A 12363-nucleotide genomic window follows, 5' to 3' on the forward strand; every position below is an offset into this window, starting at 1 on the left:
TTCAGCGTCTTCTCCCCATACTGTCTTCTACATTTCCCTTCAGCGTCTGTTCCATTCCTTTCTGTCACCACCCTTCCCTTTCGCCTCCCCCTTCAGCATCTATTCCTTTTCACCACCCTTCAGCACCTCTCGCATGGTCTGACCATCTCCCTCTTACCTTCGTGGTGCATTACAATGTAATTGGTGCAAGCCGCTGGAGCCTGCCTGAAGTCGCGTGCATCTTCGGGTGGAAGCTTCTCTGATACAACTTCCGGTTGTGTCAGAGGAGAAGCTTCCGCCCGCAGACGCATAAGACTTGAGGCAGGCTCCGGTGGCTTGCACAAATTATACTGTAAGGCGCCATGAAGGTAAGGGGGAGAGAGGGAGATAGATACGGCCGGTAGGTAAGAAGGAGGGAGGGGGCCACACGCTATCGGTGACTGCGCGCGTTCCCTCCCTTAACTGCAGAGACAATGCCATTCACCGCTCCACTGGGCGGTGAATGGTCTTGTCCCCCTACCCGCAGTGAGCACTTTCTTTCCCCCACCGTTTTGACGGGTTACCTGTAAATACCTGTGGCTAGCCGTGGGTAACAGCCACCGTGTCATTCTCTACATCCAAGCTCTCTCCAGCCTATCTAACCATCCCGTCGTGTGCAGGATACATACCGTAAAGTCTGGCCAGTAACATCCTCATGTTTCAAGTTGGTGGAGTTCCCATTGATGTCCTCCCCAGGCCATCCTACACTGAATCACCACACATGGGACACAGACCGTGCAAGTCTGTCCAGTACTGGCCCTTAATTCTTTAATTTATACCGTTCATTTTCTAATTAGAGATCCTCTGTGTGTATCCCATGCTTTTTTGAATTCCATCATCGTTTTCTTCTCCACCACTTCCCTGGGAAGGGCATTCCAAGCATCCACCACCCTCTTCGTGAAAAAGAATTTTCTAACATTACTCCTAAGTCTTCCTCTCTGCAACCTGGTGAATCTCTTGAACTACTCTGAGGGGGCTTCTGAAATGTTCTCAGCCCAGCCAACAAAGTTGGGGCAGTCTCCACCGAGGGCTATAGGCTTAGTCAAGTGATTTTCCACTTTTTAAATTCCGGCAGAAAAATTCAGAATGATAAAAGTGGGAAATCACTGGACTAAGGGCTCCTTTTACTACGGTTCGCTAAGCATTTTAACGCACGCTAACCAGCTCTAATTGTTAGTCTATGGACGCATTAATAGTTAGCGCGCATGTATATTTAACGCTAAAACGCATAACGCACCTCAGTAAAACAGGGTAAGTGTATAGCCCTCGATGGAAACTGCCCCAGCTTTGTTGGTTGGGCTGAGAACTTTTCAGCGGCCCCTCGTAAGATAACAATCACTCAAAAGTGGCCATGTTTTACCCTGCTAAGGGTGGCTGTGTCAGAGATTTACTGCCAAACAAATACAATTACATTACATTACATTACATTACATTACATTAGTGATTTCTATTCCGCTTGTGCCTTGCGGTTCTAAGCGGATTACATTAGAAGATGGCTGGACATTTCCAGGCGATGACAATACAATTATTTGTATAACTTTACAAACTTTGCAAACCTAACTTTACTTAACTTTTCGTACATAACTTTACATAACTTTACGTACATAACTTTACATAACTTTACGTGGAGTTACTTTGTGTTACTTTACATTATCCTTACCATGCTTGCATAACTTGCATTAAGTTTACATAATTTATCTTACATAATTTATCTTACATAACTTTACAAGACTTTACGTAGAGTTATTTTATGTTATTTTACCTTATTATTCCAGTACATTGCATAACTTACATTACATGATATTACAAAGCATAATCTTATGTTATATTACAACGCATAACCTTATGTTACTTTACATAATATTACAACGCATAATCTTATGTTACCATCAAATCGTCTGTTCCTAGGTTGCTATATCTGATTTTTTCGGTATTTGGGGAGACTGTGTTTCTAGATATGAATTGGCTTTACGCCCGATGCAGCTAGATTAGATGTTGCCTATGGGGACGAAGTTGCAGTTGGTTGTGAGTTGCAGTAGGTTATGAAGGGAGAGAAGATTATGGTAGATTATAATATTGGGATGTGTTTTTTGAATAGTATGGTTTTTATATCTTTTCGAAACGCTTTGTAGTCCGTAGTTGTGGTCAGCAGCTTGGATATGGTGGGGTCAATTTTCGCGGCCTGTGTAGCAAGTAGGTTGTCATATAGCTTTTTGCGTTTTGTGCCTTTGAGTGAGGGGTAGGTGAATGGAGTCTGGGTTCTCCTTACTCTAGTTGAGAGGTTTCGGGTTAGGCGGCTGTTTAGGTAGAGAGGTGCTGTTCCGTTTAGTGCTTTGAATAATAAACAGTATAGTTTGAATTGAGTTCTTGCTTGTATCGGTAGCCAGTGTGAGTCGAGATAGGCATTAGTGATGTGATCGTATTTTCCTAGCGAGTAGATAAGTCTGAGTGCTGTGTTCTGTACTGTCTGTAATTGTTTGGTCATGTAAGCGGGGCAGGGTAGATAAAGGCTGTTGCAGTAGTCTACAAGTCCTAGTACAAGTGATTGGACTAAGATCCTGTATTGAATTATGTCAAAGAATTTTCTTATTTTTCGCAGGTTGTGCATGGTGTAGAAGGCTTTTTGGATGGTTTTGTTAGTATGAGTCTGCATTGTGCATCTCCTGTCTATTGTTACTCCCAGGATTTTGAGTGCTGGCTGTATTGGGTATGTGATTGCATTTGTCGTCAGATCAGTTAAGGTAGGTTCTTTGTCTTTTTCTAGCATCAGGAATTTGGTTTTATCCGTGTTCAGTTTCAGTTTGTGGTTGGTCATCCATGTTTCTACCGTTTCCAGAGTTATTTTCAGTCGTCCTGATGAGTTGGGGTCTTGGGTATTGAAGGGGAGAAGGATTGTTATGTCGTCTGCGTAGCTGAATGAGACTATATTTAGGGAGTCTAGAGTGGTGCCCAGTGAGGATACGTAGAGGTTGAAAAGTATGGGTGATAATGGAGATCCTTGTGGTACTCCACAGGGGTTTGACCAAGGGTCAGATATGTGGTCTTTTGTCTTTACTTTATAAGTTCTAGTTTTTAGAAAGCCTTGGAACCAGTTGAGTACCAAACCTGTGATCCCTATGGCGTCTAGTATCTGGAGTAGTATGTTGTGATCCACTAGGTCGAAAGCTGCTGAAAGATCTAGTTGGATAAGTAGTATCCTGTTCCCTTTGCTGAGGTGTTGGTGGGCTATATCCATTAGAGATACAAGTAGTGTCTCTGTGCTGTGGTTTTTTCTGAAACCTGATTGTGATGGGTGTAGTATATTGTGGTCTTCTAAGTAGTTGGTGAGGTATTGTGCTACAAGACCTTCTTGTAGTTTGATATATAATGGGATTGAAGCGATGGGTCTGTGGTTGGCTGGATTATTGTTTGGAGCTTTGGGATCTTTCGGTATGGGGGTGATAATAATCTCGCCTAGTTCTGGTGGGAAGTGACCATCTGTGAGCGTGGATTGTAGCCAGTTCATGAGGTTAGCTTTGAACTTGATGGATGCGGTTGTTAGCAGGTACGATGGGCAGCTGTTTAGGTCACAAGAAGTTTTACTATATTTGTTGTATAGTCGAGTCATGTCGTTCCATTGTATTTTGGGGAAGTTAGTCCACGTTCTGTCAGCTACTAAGGCTTCATCTATTGTTGGTGTTGTTATAATCTCATCGAGGAGGGTTAATGAATTGTTGAATGTGGATCTGATATTGGTGATTTTGTGCTTGAAGTAGTCTGCTAATTGGTGAGCTGAAGGAGATTGGTTTCCTTGAGTAGCTAGGAAAGGTTTGGTGTCTGTGAGTTTTCTTACAATATTGAAGAGTATTTTTGAGTCTGGGTTTTCAGTGCCTATTAGTTTGGAATAGTATGCTTTCCTTTTTTCCTTTAGTTTGATGTTATATTGTTTGATTTGGATTCTCCATGCTACTTTTGTTTGGTCTTGTTTCTGTTTTTTCCATATTCTTTCGAGGTGTCTGCATTGTCTTTTTAAATGGAGAAGTTCAGCGTCGAACCATTTGTCTGAAGGTCTACAGATTTTGTTTTTTGTTTTATTGGTGCTAGCTCGTTCAAAGTAGCTTCGCTAATGGTACGCCAGTGAGTTACAAATTCTTTGGGGTTGATTTGGTCGAATGCTGGATCTACCTTCTCCCAAAATGTAGTAGGATTGATTTTCTGTCGTGTGTTGATGTGGATTTTTTGGGGTGCGGGTTTGTGGTTGTTTTGAGCCCAGTTTATGGTGAAAGTGTATTTGTAGTGGTCTGACCAGAGGGAGGGGTGCCATATACCGTTGGATGTGTGTATGTTTTGAGTGTCAAGATTATGGGTCGTGAATGCTGCAATGTCCAGTTGGTGGCCTTTTTCGTGTGTGGGTTCGGGGTTAAGTATCTGATAGGATAGGGTATCGAGATATGAGAGTATTCCCTCTACTTGTTTGGAGGAGTGGTCTTCTAGATGGAGATTTAAGTCTCCGAGGAGTAAGTTGTGGGTGGAAGTTAGTGAATTCTGGAGAATGAATTCTTCGAGTTCTTGTTTTGATGTGGACCATTTCCCTGGTGTGACATAGCATAGAATGCAGGTCAGGTTTCCAGAGAGAGTGTTATCGGAGAGTTGACATGCTAGAAGGTCCAGGTGAGGGGATGAATTCTTGGCTAGGACTTTTAAGTTAAAGTTGTTTTTTACTATGAAATTGAAAACATCCATCGAAGTCATAAAGAACTATCCTGTATAATAAAACTCTAAGCGCGCATGCACACTTAGAGTTTTGTGATTCCTGGCTCCATGAGGTGTGTCTCCGTGCCAAATTCGATTTTCGAACACAGAGGCAGGCCAGAACATTTAGCAACTCCCCCCTCGCCGTCACTCACCGCCAGAGTGCCGCCTCACTGCTGCCGCTGATCCGGATGGGGGGGGGGGGGGCACAGGCGCACCTGGCAGCATCTTCTTCTCAACCTCCTCACCCGCCCGCCGTGGCTCATCTCTCGAACCGCACCAGGCGGGGATCGAGAGAGGAGCTGCAGCGTCGGCTTTGAATTGAAACACAGACGGGCGGGCGGCTGCAGACAGGAGGCTGCCGAAGCCGGAAACGAAGCTTCCCGGGAGGGGGAGGGAACGGCAAGCGACGGTGAGGAGGGAGTGGGAGCAGGCCGCAGAGGCTGTCGGTGCCTGCAGGCCACGGCGGCTTTAGGCAGATGTTGGTGGAGGGCAGACAAAAAATAAAGGAGGTAAGGGTTGCTGCTGGACATGGGAAGAGGCGCTGAAGGACAGGGGGGGGCAAAAAAAAGGAAGGGAGGCCTACTGCTGGACAGGGGGAACAGACAAGAGGTACTGCTGGACAAGGGAAAAGGTGCTGATGGATGGGGCGGCAAAAAAAGGAAGGGAGGTCTACTGCTGGACAGGGGGAGCAAAAAAGAGGTGCTGCTGGACAGGGGAAGAGGTGCTGATGGACAGGGGGGGCAGAAAAAAGAAGGGAGGCCTACTGCTGGACAGGGGGAACAGAAAAGAGGTACTGCTGGACAGGGGAAAAGGTGCTGATGGACGTGGGGGGGGCAAAAAAAGGAAGGGAGGCCTACTGCTGGACAGGGGGAGCAAAAAAGAGGTGATGCTGGACAGGGGAAGAGGTGCTGATGGACAGGGGAGGCAGAAAAAGGAAGGGAGGCCTGCTGCTGTACAGGGGGAACAGAAAAGAGGTACTGCTGGACAGGGGAATAGGAGCTGATGGACGGGGGAGGGGGCAGAAAAAGGAAGAGAGGCCTACTGCTGGACAGGGGAAGCAGAAAAGAGGTGCTGCTGGACAGGGGGGGAGTTAAAACAAAGGGAGAAGGGCTGCTGCTGGATAAGGGGACCAGTGAAGGGGTGGTGGTGGACACAGGGGAAGAAAAAGGAAGGGAGAATGGACAGGGGGAGCAGGCAAGGGGTGGTGGTGAACAGCCAAGGAAAAAGAAAGACAGAAAGAAAGAAATATAGAAACAGGCTAAGGAGAGACAGAGAAATAAATAAATACAGACACACACACACATATTCTAGCACCTGTTAATGTAACAGGCTTAAAGACTAGTTCAAATCATATAATACCAATAATTCCGTTCCTAGTTAACCATAGAATGCTTAGTACAAAACATTTAATATCATTAAAAGAAAAAAGTTAAAAACATGAAAATATTAATACCGAGGACTTGTGCATAGAAAATCAAAAGCCACAGTGATGACTTCTTTCCTTTAAAGGCTACATACACCAACTACTTATTCCTCTGTCAGATCTTTACGTTTAATATAGGATACCACGCGCGAGACTGTTTTCTCCTTAACAGCCCCCCCTCTTTGGAATGCTCTTCCATCTTATTTATTTATTTTTAAAATGTATATACTGCCTAAATCTAAGCGGTTTCCAAAAATAAATATACATATTACCAACACATATCCACAGATCATACTTGAACATTGTTTAAGCTTTCTCTGTCTAACCACTGTTTAAGACGGTTCATAGTCTGTCATGTGCGAGAAACCAGCGCACCAACAATCCAGCGCTGACAATTCGGCAGAAGAAAGAAGCGTGCCGCGGAAAAACTTAATTTTAAAGAGCTCCGAAGCGGGGTGTGGGGGGGACCCCCCCCCCCTTTACTGCATAATGTTCGCACTGCTGTTGGGGGGGGGGTTGGAACCCTGCATTATAGAGAAAACGGAACTTTTTCCATTTTTTTCGGGAAAAGTTCCATTTTTTCTATAATGGGTGGGGGGGTTGTACCCCCCCACACACCCCCAACAGCAGTGCAAACATGATGCAGTAAAGTGGGGAGGTTCCCCCCCACACCCCCATCGGAACTCTTTAAAATGAAGTTTTCCCACGGTGCACTTCTTTCTTGTGCCGAATTATCAGTGCGCTGGTGTCTGGCGCGCGATTATCCCATCACCGTTTAAGACACTGCATGAATACCAAATGCAACATTTTAATATCTGCTTCTGGATTACATTAAAGCATCAACAAATAGCTGTGTTTTTAATAATTTCTTAAAAGCTACACAGTCAGTACAGAGTCTTCGGTTCCCAGGAAGGGCATTCCAGAAATTCACATCAGCTATCGAAAGCATTCTAGCCTTTGTTGTCCCATAATGCACCCTAGTTCCCTGAGTGCTGTCAGCTTCATTGCAAAATAAAATATCTCTAGCGAAGTTTAAGTCCAGTCTTAAACGTTCTTATTTAGTGATGCCTATAATTAGACACAGCCCATTCTAAGATCTTTTTTAAAAAAAAAATCTTTATTAATTTTCAAATATTAACAGTGCATTGCAAAAATTTTAAACACAAACGAATCAGGAAAAGCACTTTAAATATACCAACATTCTTCAAACAATCATTTCCTTCCCCCTTTCCCCCCATTCATCCATAAAAGTATAACCACATATAGAATTAATTGGTTCTGTAGCTTGATTATAGATCATTGATCTATCCATGAACTCTTCCGTACCCTTCACCATTTTATCCTCATGTCATTTCCCTACAATATACAGTCAAACCTTGGTTTCCGAGCATAATTCATTCCGGAAAAATGCTTTTAATCCAAAACACTCGTATATCAAAGCAGATTTCCCCATAAGAAATAATGGAAGCTCAGAGGATTTGTTCCACAACCCCAAAACTTTAATACAAAATATTGTACTATACTGTATACAATAAAAATATATTAAGCTGCACTTTACTTTAGGCTGGTGTGAGGGAGAGGATGAGGGTTATTGTGTAGGATGACTTGAGAACGGTCACTCCACTCCCAAAGCATCAGCGAGAGAAGAACCATTGGCTCAGTTGTCATGCGCGTCTACTGTACGTACTCATATTGCAAGACCTCGCTCGTTTATCAAGTTAAATTCAATAAAACATTTTGCCAAACACTCGCACCCCAAGTTACTCACAATCCAAGGTTTTACTGTAGTTCATTCCCAGCTTCCTATATTATTTTCCGTTACGTATCATACATATTGTCCTATTATATATATTGTATAATTTTAGCTCTTCTGTGTTTCAAGTTTATTAAACATTTGTTACACCGCCTAATCAGTTATTTTTTACCCCATCTTTTTAAATTGTACACCACTCAGTTATGTAACGAGCGGTATATGAAAACTAAAATAAATTTGGATGTGCAGGAAACCAAAAATTCTTATAGAACGTGCAATTGAATCTTTATGACCACGTGTGAACAGAAAAAGATGTTATCGGCACAAACCCAAAGGAAGACAGAAACTGCATATCTTTCAGATAGATAAAATACTTTGATTAGATCTAAAAGATACTTGAAAAATAAATAAAACACAATCTATTAAATGTAGTTTTATCAAGCTGTGATAAAAAGTTGCCTTAGGGGTTCGTATGGTTTTGACACTTAGTCACAGGTTTATGTATTGGGGATGAGTTGGGGAAGGGAGGTGGAGTGGCTTCTTTGGGGCTCATCAGAGTCCAGGGCCTCGGAGGGCCATGCGTCGATTTGAGGGGGGGGGGGGGGTTTGTTGCTGTTACTATCTCCTGTACTTACTTGATATTGTGTTGATTATGATGCATCAATGTTTGTATTATGAACCTTTTGTGTTCAATTGTTTTCATTGCACTATTGTTTGCATCAATAAAAATTGTTTGAACCTAAAAAGTTGCCTTAGTGCGTCTTTGCATGGATCAATCCCATGTGCCAAGGCCATTTTTTGCGCATAGGTTTCCTCATTAGCAAGTGCCTCTTAGACATGGGAGCCCCTACCTCCACCTACTTTGGCCCATAAGCTAACCACGTGTTAATCGGTTAGGACTCATTAATGTTGCTGCATTAACCAATTAGCACAGTACATTGTCTACTCCACTCTCCCAACCTGCTCCCAGCGCTAAAAAACAAAATATATTTTACCACATGGGAAGCTCATGCAGATGCCAAAGAAACCTGTGATAAGGCATTCTCGAAACAGCGCCATAAGTTAGGCAGCAATAAGGCACCTATGGCCACTTAACAGTTGACTTCATTGGCTTTAATCAGCGTGGTAATTGACCGCATCATGTAAAACTAATTAAATACTTGTTAAAAAATGTAGGTGCCCAGGAACGCCTACTGAAAGAGCGCCGGAACCGCATCTACAAGGTGTCTCGTGGTGCTTAAGGTCACAGTAGAAGTGGTTTCTGCCTCTGTAGACGTGATTCACATAAACATAGGTGTCGGTAATGAAGGCCTTTAAATCCCTGGTCTACATTACTAGTGCCTATGTTAGATGTAAGCAAAAAAAAAAAGGCCTAGTCCTCCCTCAGTGTCCCTTATGCTTCTTTACAATTTAATGGTCCCACAGATTCCCTCACAGATCCTTCTGATTTGCTGAAAAAGTTGTCACTGTGATGGTTTTTTTGCCTCTGTGGCAAGTTTCTCTTCCTATTCCCTTGTAGCTTGAAAACAAGGTAGAACCTTGAGAAACTTCAGAGTTCATCATTTTCCACCTGGAAACCTAGTCTCCCTCCCCAGTGTTACCTGCTGGATTTCTTCCAAGAGTGACCAAAACCATTTAAAAATCGCAGGCCCAATGCCATGTTACCCTGATTTTAAGATTAAGGGTATCAAATGCAGAGAACACATCGAGTACTACCAGAAGAAAAGAATGTCTGTTTTCAAAGGCTTCTTGAACTCTGTCCAACACGCAAATTAAGAGCCTCAGCCTCCAAACTCTAATATCATCTTCAGAATAAATGTAATCTTTAGGCCTCCTTTTACGAAACTGCTCCCGACGCTCATTGAGTTCCTATGAGTGTCAGGAGCAGCGCGGGCTATTCAGCGAAGCTCCCCGCACTAGAAACTGCTATCGCAGTTTCATAAAAGAAGGGGTTAGTCTATCAATCATAAAAGCCAAGAAATATGGTGTGAGCCTCATAAAAAGGTTGTCATCACCTTTGTTGTTTTTGTTCAATATTTCCTTTGTGCATTCCAATGGAAAGATAGTCAACTGCATTAAACTCATTTAAAATGTGATATAAATATCTGATTCTCATGCAGAAAACAAAGGGTTTAATGCATCACACCAAAATAACAGTATAAGGTCAAATCTTTTAATGGTATACTGTAGCTTAAACAGCTTGACACAGTCAACGGGATAGAAGAAAATATTTATGCAGAACATACCTCTCTATAGAATATTGATTTCTATCTCACTCTATCACACACTAGGGAGACTTTTCTGTTCCTTCCATCTCACGACATAAAGACCCTCCCCTTGCATTTCTATCCCTTCTATTTCACTGTCACACACACCACAGAGAAAAAAGACCATCCCGTACATTTCTATTCCTTTGATCTCACTGTATCCAAAGGCATCTCTGTTCCTTCTATGGCACTGTGACAATATCCTCTAGTCTTTCCTTCATGTACTTCAGTTTTTCCTATTTCTCATTTATCAGAAACTATTTGTTTTAAGTTTTATGTCCCAATTTATCAATATATGTAAAACCTTTTCCTTTGCTGATAAGAAATTCAAGTCCCTCTGAAAAGATGACTTATCTTTATTAGAAAACAAAGACGGTTTCCAGAATGTTTACCTCATTTGCCTGAACATTTTTCTTTTTTTATGAAAAATATCTATTTCAGTACAGTTGAACCCTGAATATATGTAACTTGTCCTGTGCTTTGGGTATTTACCTTTCTGCTTTGCTTCAGTCCTTGGTGGCTCAAGGTAGATCTTCTCCTCCTCTGTTTCTGGTACCCTTATTGCAGCGTAGGTGACCTCCCTGTCTTTCTGCAGCCCTGAGGAACCTTCCATGAGATGATATAATGGTTTAGAAGTTGAAGCGATGCTCGGGAATGAGAAACCCATCCATTTTCCCTATATATTGAACCAGCATCTGAGCACATTTACCTGGAGAGCGAGACTGGAAAGATGTGGGTGTCTTTTTCTTTATGATTCTTAGATCTGAATAAGTCACTGTCTCAGCCATCGCAAATGCCAACTACTCTGTGACTACCTCTGTTGGGGAGATGAAGGTACAGTGCAGGCGGACAGGAAATCAGTTAAATTAGATAGAGAGATAACAACAGCAGGAAGCATTAAGGCACAGCTGATCTGAATGAAATCTACAATCTCCACTTCTTATGATCTAGAAGGTTCTAAATGGCTGAATGAGGAGAGCAGTTTAACTAACCAAATATTTAAGGAGAGCTAGCTAGTTTAACATGGTGCTAGATTTATCTGGTCTAGCCTTGGAGGAATCAGTGATGAACCTTATAGCCAGCTAGTTTCTTTTAGAAGTATGAACGGGCTTAAGTCTAGATTGTTGCAATTGAGCTTCATTGGGTGGGTAAGTCAAGTGTGCAACAAGGTTTTGACTGATTTCATTTGTAGTTAGTCTAATGGACTCTTAGGGAAGAAGAGAGAAGCAGATGTGTGTGGGATTTATGACTTTGATGTACCAGAAAAAAAGGGAAAATAAATAATAGGAAGACTGGGAAAGGGTTGAGAAGTAGAAAGAGAACATATTGTTTGGAGCCACTTAGTAATGGCATGGTTTGTGGATGGAACTTGAACAGACATTCAAATACTTCAAAGATATTAACATAGAACATAATCTATTCCAGAGAAAGGAAAATGGTAAAACCAGAGGGCATAATATGAGGTTGAGAGGTGCTAGATTCAAGAGCATGGCTGCCCAATTCCGTCCTCAAGATTTACTGGCAGGCCAGGTTTTCAGGTTATCCACAATGAATATGCATGAGAGAGATTTGCCTGCACTGCTTTCTTGGTAGAAACATAGAAACATAGAAAAATGACGGCAGAAAAGGGTCATAGCCCATCAAGTCTGCCCACACTAAAGATCCCCTTCCCTAAATTTATTCTCCCAGGTTCACTAAGGAGATCTCGCACCTTGTTAAGGAGAAAAAAAAAGCATTTCTTAACCACAAACGTACGCAGAAAGGAGAAGCTAAAGTAGAACATAAGACCAAGTCTGCAGCGGTCAAAACGGCAGTTAGAGAGGCCAAACTTCGAGTGGAAGAAACTCTGGCAAAAAACATTATGAAAGGGGACAAATCCTTTTTCAGGTATATTAGTGATAGGAAAAGAAACACGGACGGGATAGTACGCCTTAGACGTCCGGACGGAAACTACGCAGTAGCAGATTCCGAAAAAGCCGAACTACTAAATGAATACTTCTGCTCAGTATTCACCTGCGAGGCACCAGGACACGGACCTCAGTTAAAGGCAGAACAAAACGCAGAAGACCCGTTTCAGAATTTTGAGTTCACACCAAGTGACGTCTACAACGAACTAACAAGGCTCAAGGTGAACAAAGCTATGGGACCAGACAATTTACACCCGAGAG

At 42.5% G+C, this 12363-nt stretch overlaps 1 protein-coding gene across 1 annotated transcript in view; it reads right to left on the reverse strand.

The window, feature by feature from the left end:
* Positions 1-10983, reverse strand: part of LOC117366682 (natural killer cells antigen CD94-like) — a 32595-nt gene extending 21612 nt beyond the window's left edge. Inside the window, exons 1-2 of the mRNA XM_033958379.1 lie at positions 10905-10983; positions 10688-10801 (exon numbers count right to left, since the gene is read on the reverse strand). Coding sequence (XP_033814270.1) covers positions 10688-10801; positions 10905-10983 — 193 coding nt within the window. The remainder of the gene's footprint in view (positions 1-10687; positions 10802-10904) is intronic.
* Positions 10984-12363: the final 1380 nt, after the last annotated feature.

The sequence above is a fragment of the Geotrypetes seraphini genome, chromosome 1 (genome assembly GCF_902459505.1).
Source record: "Geotrypetes seraphini chromosome 1, aGeoSer1.1, whole genome shotgun sequence".
NCBI classification, from domain to species: domain Eukaryota; kingdom Metazoa; phylum Chordata; class Amphibia; order Gymnophiona; family Dermophiidae; genus Geotrypetes; species Geotrypetes seraphini.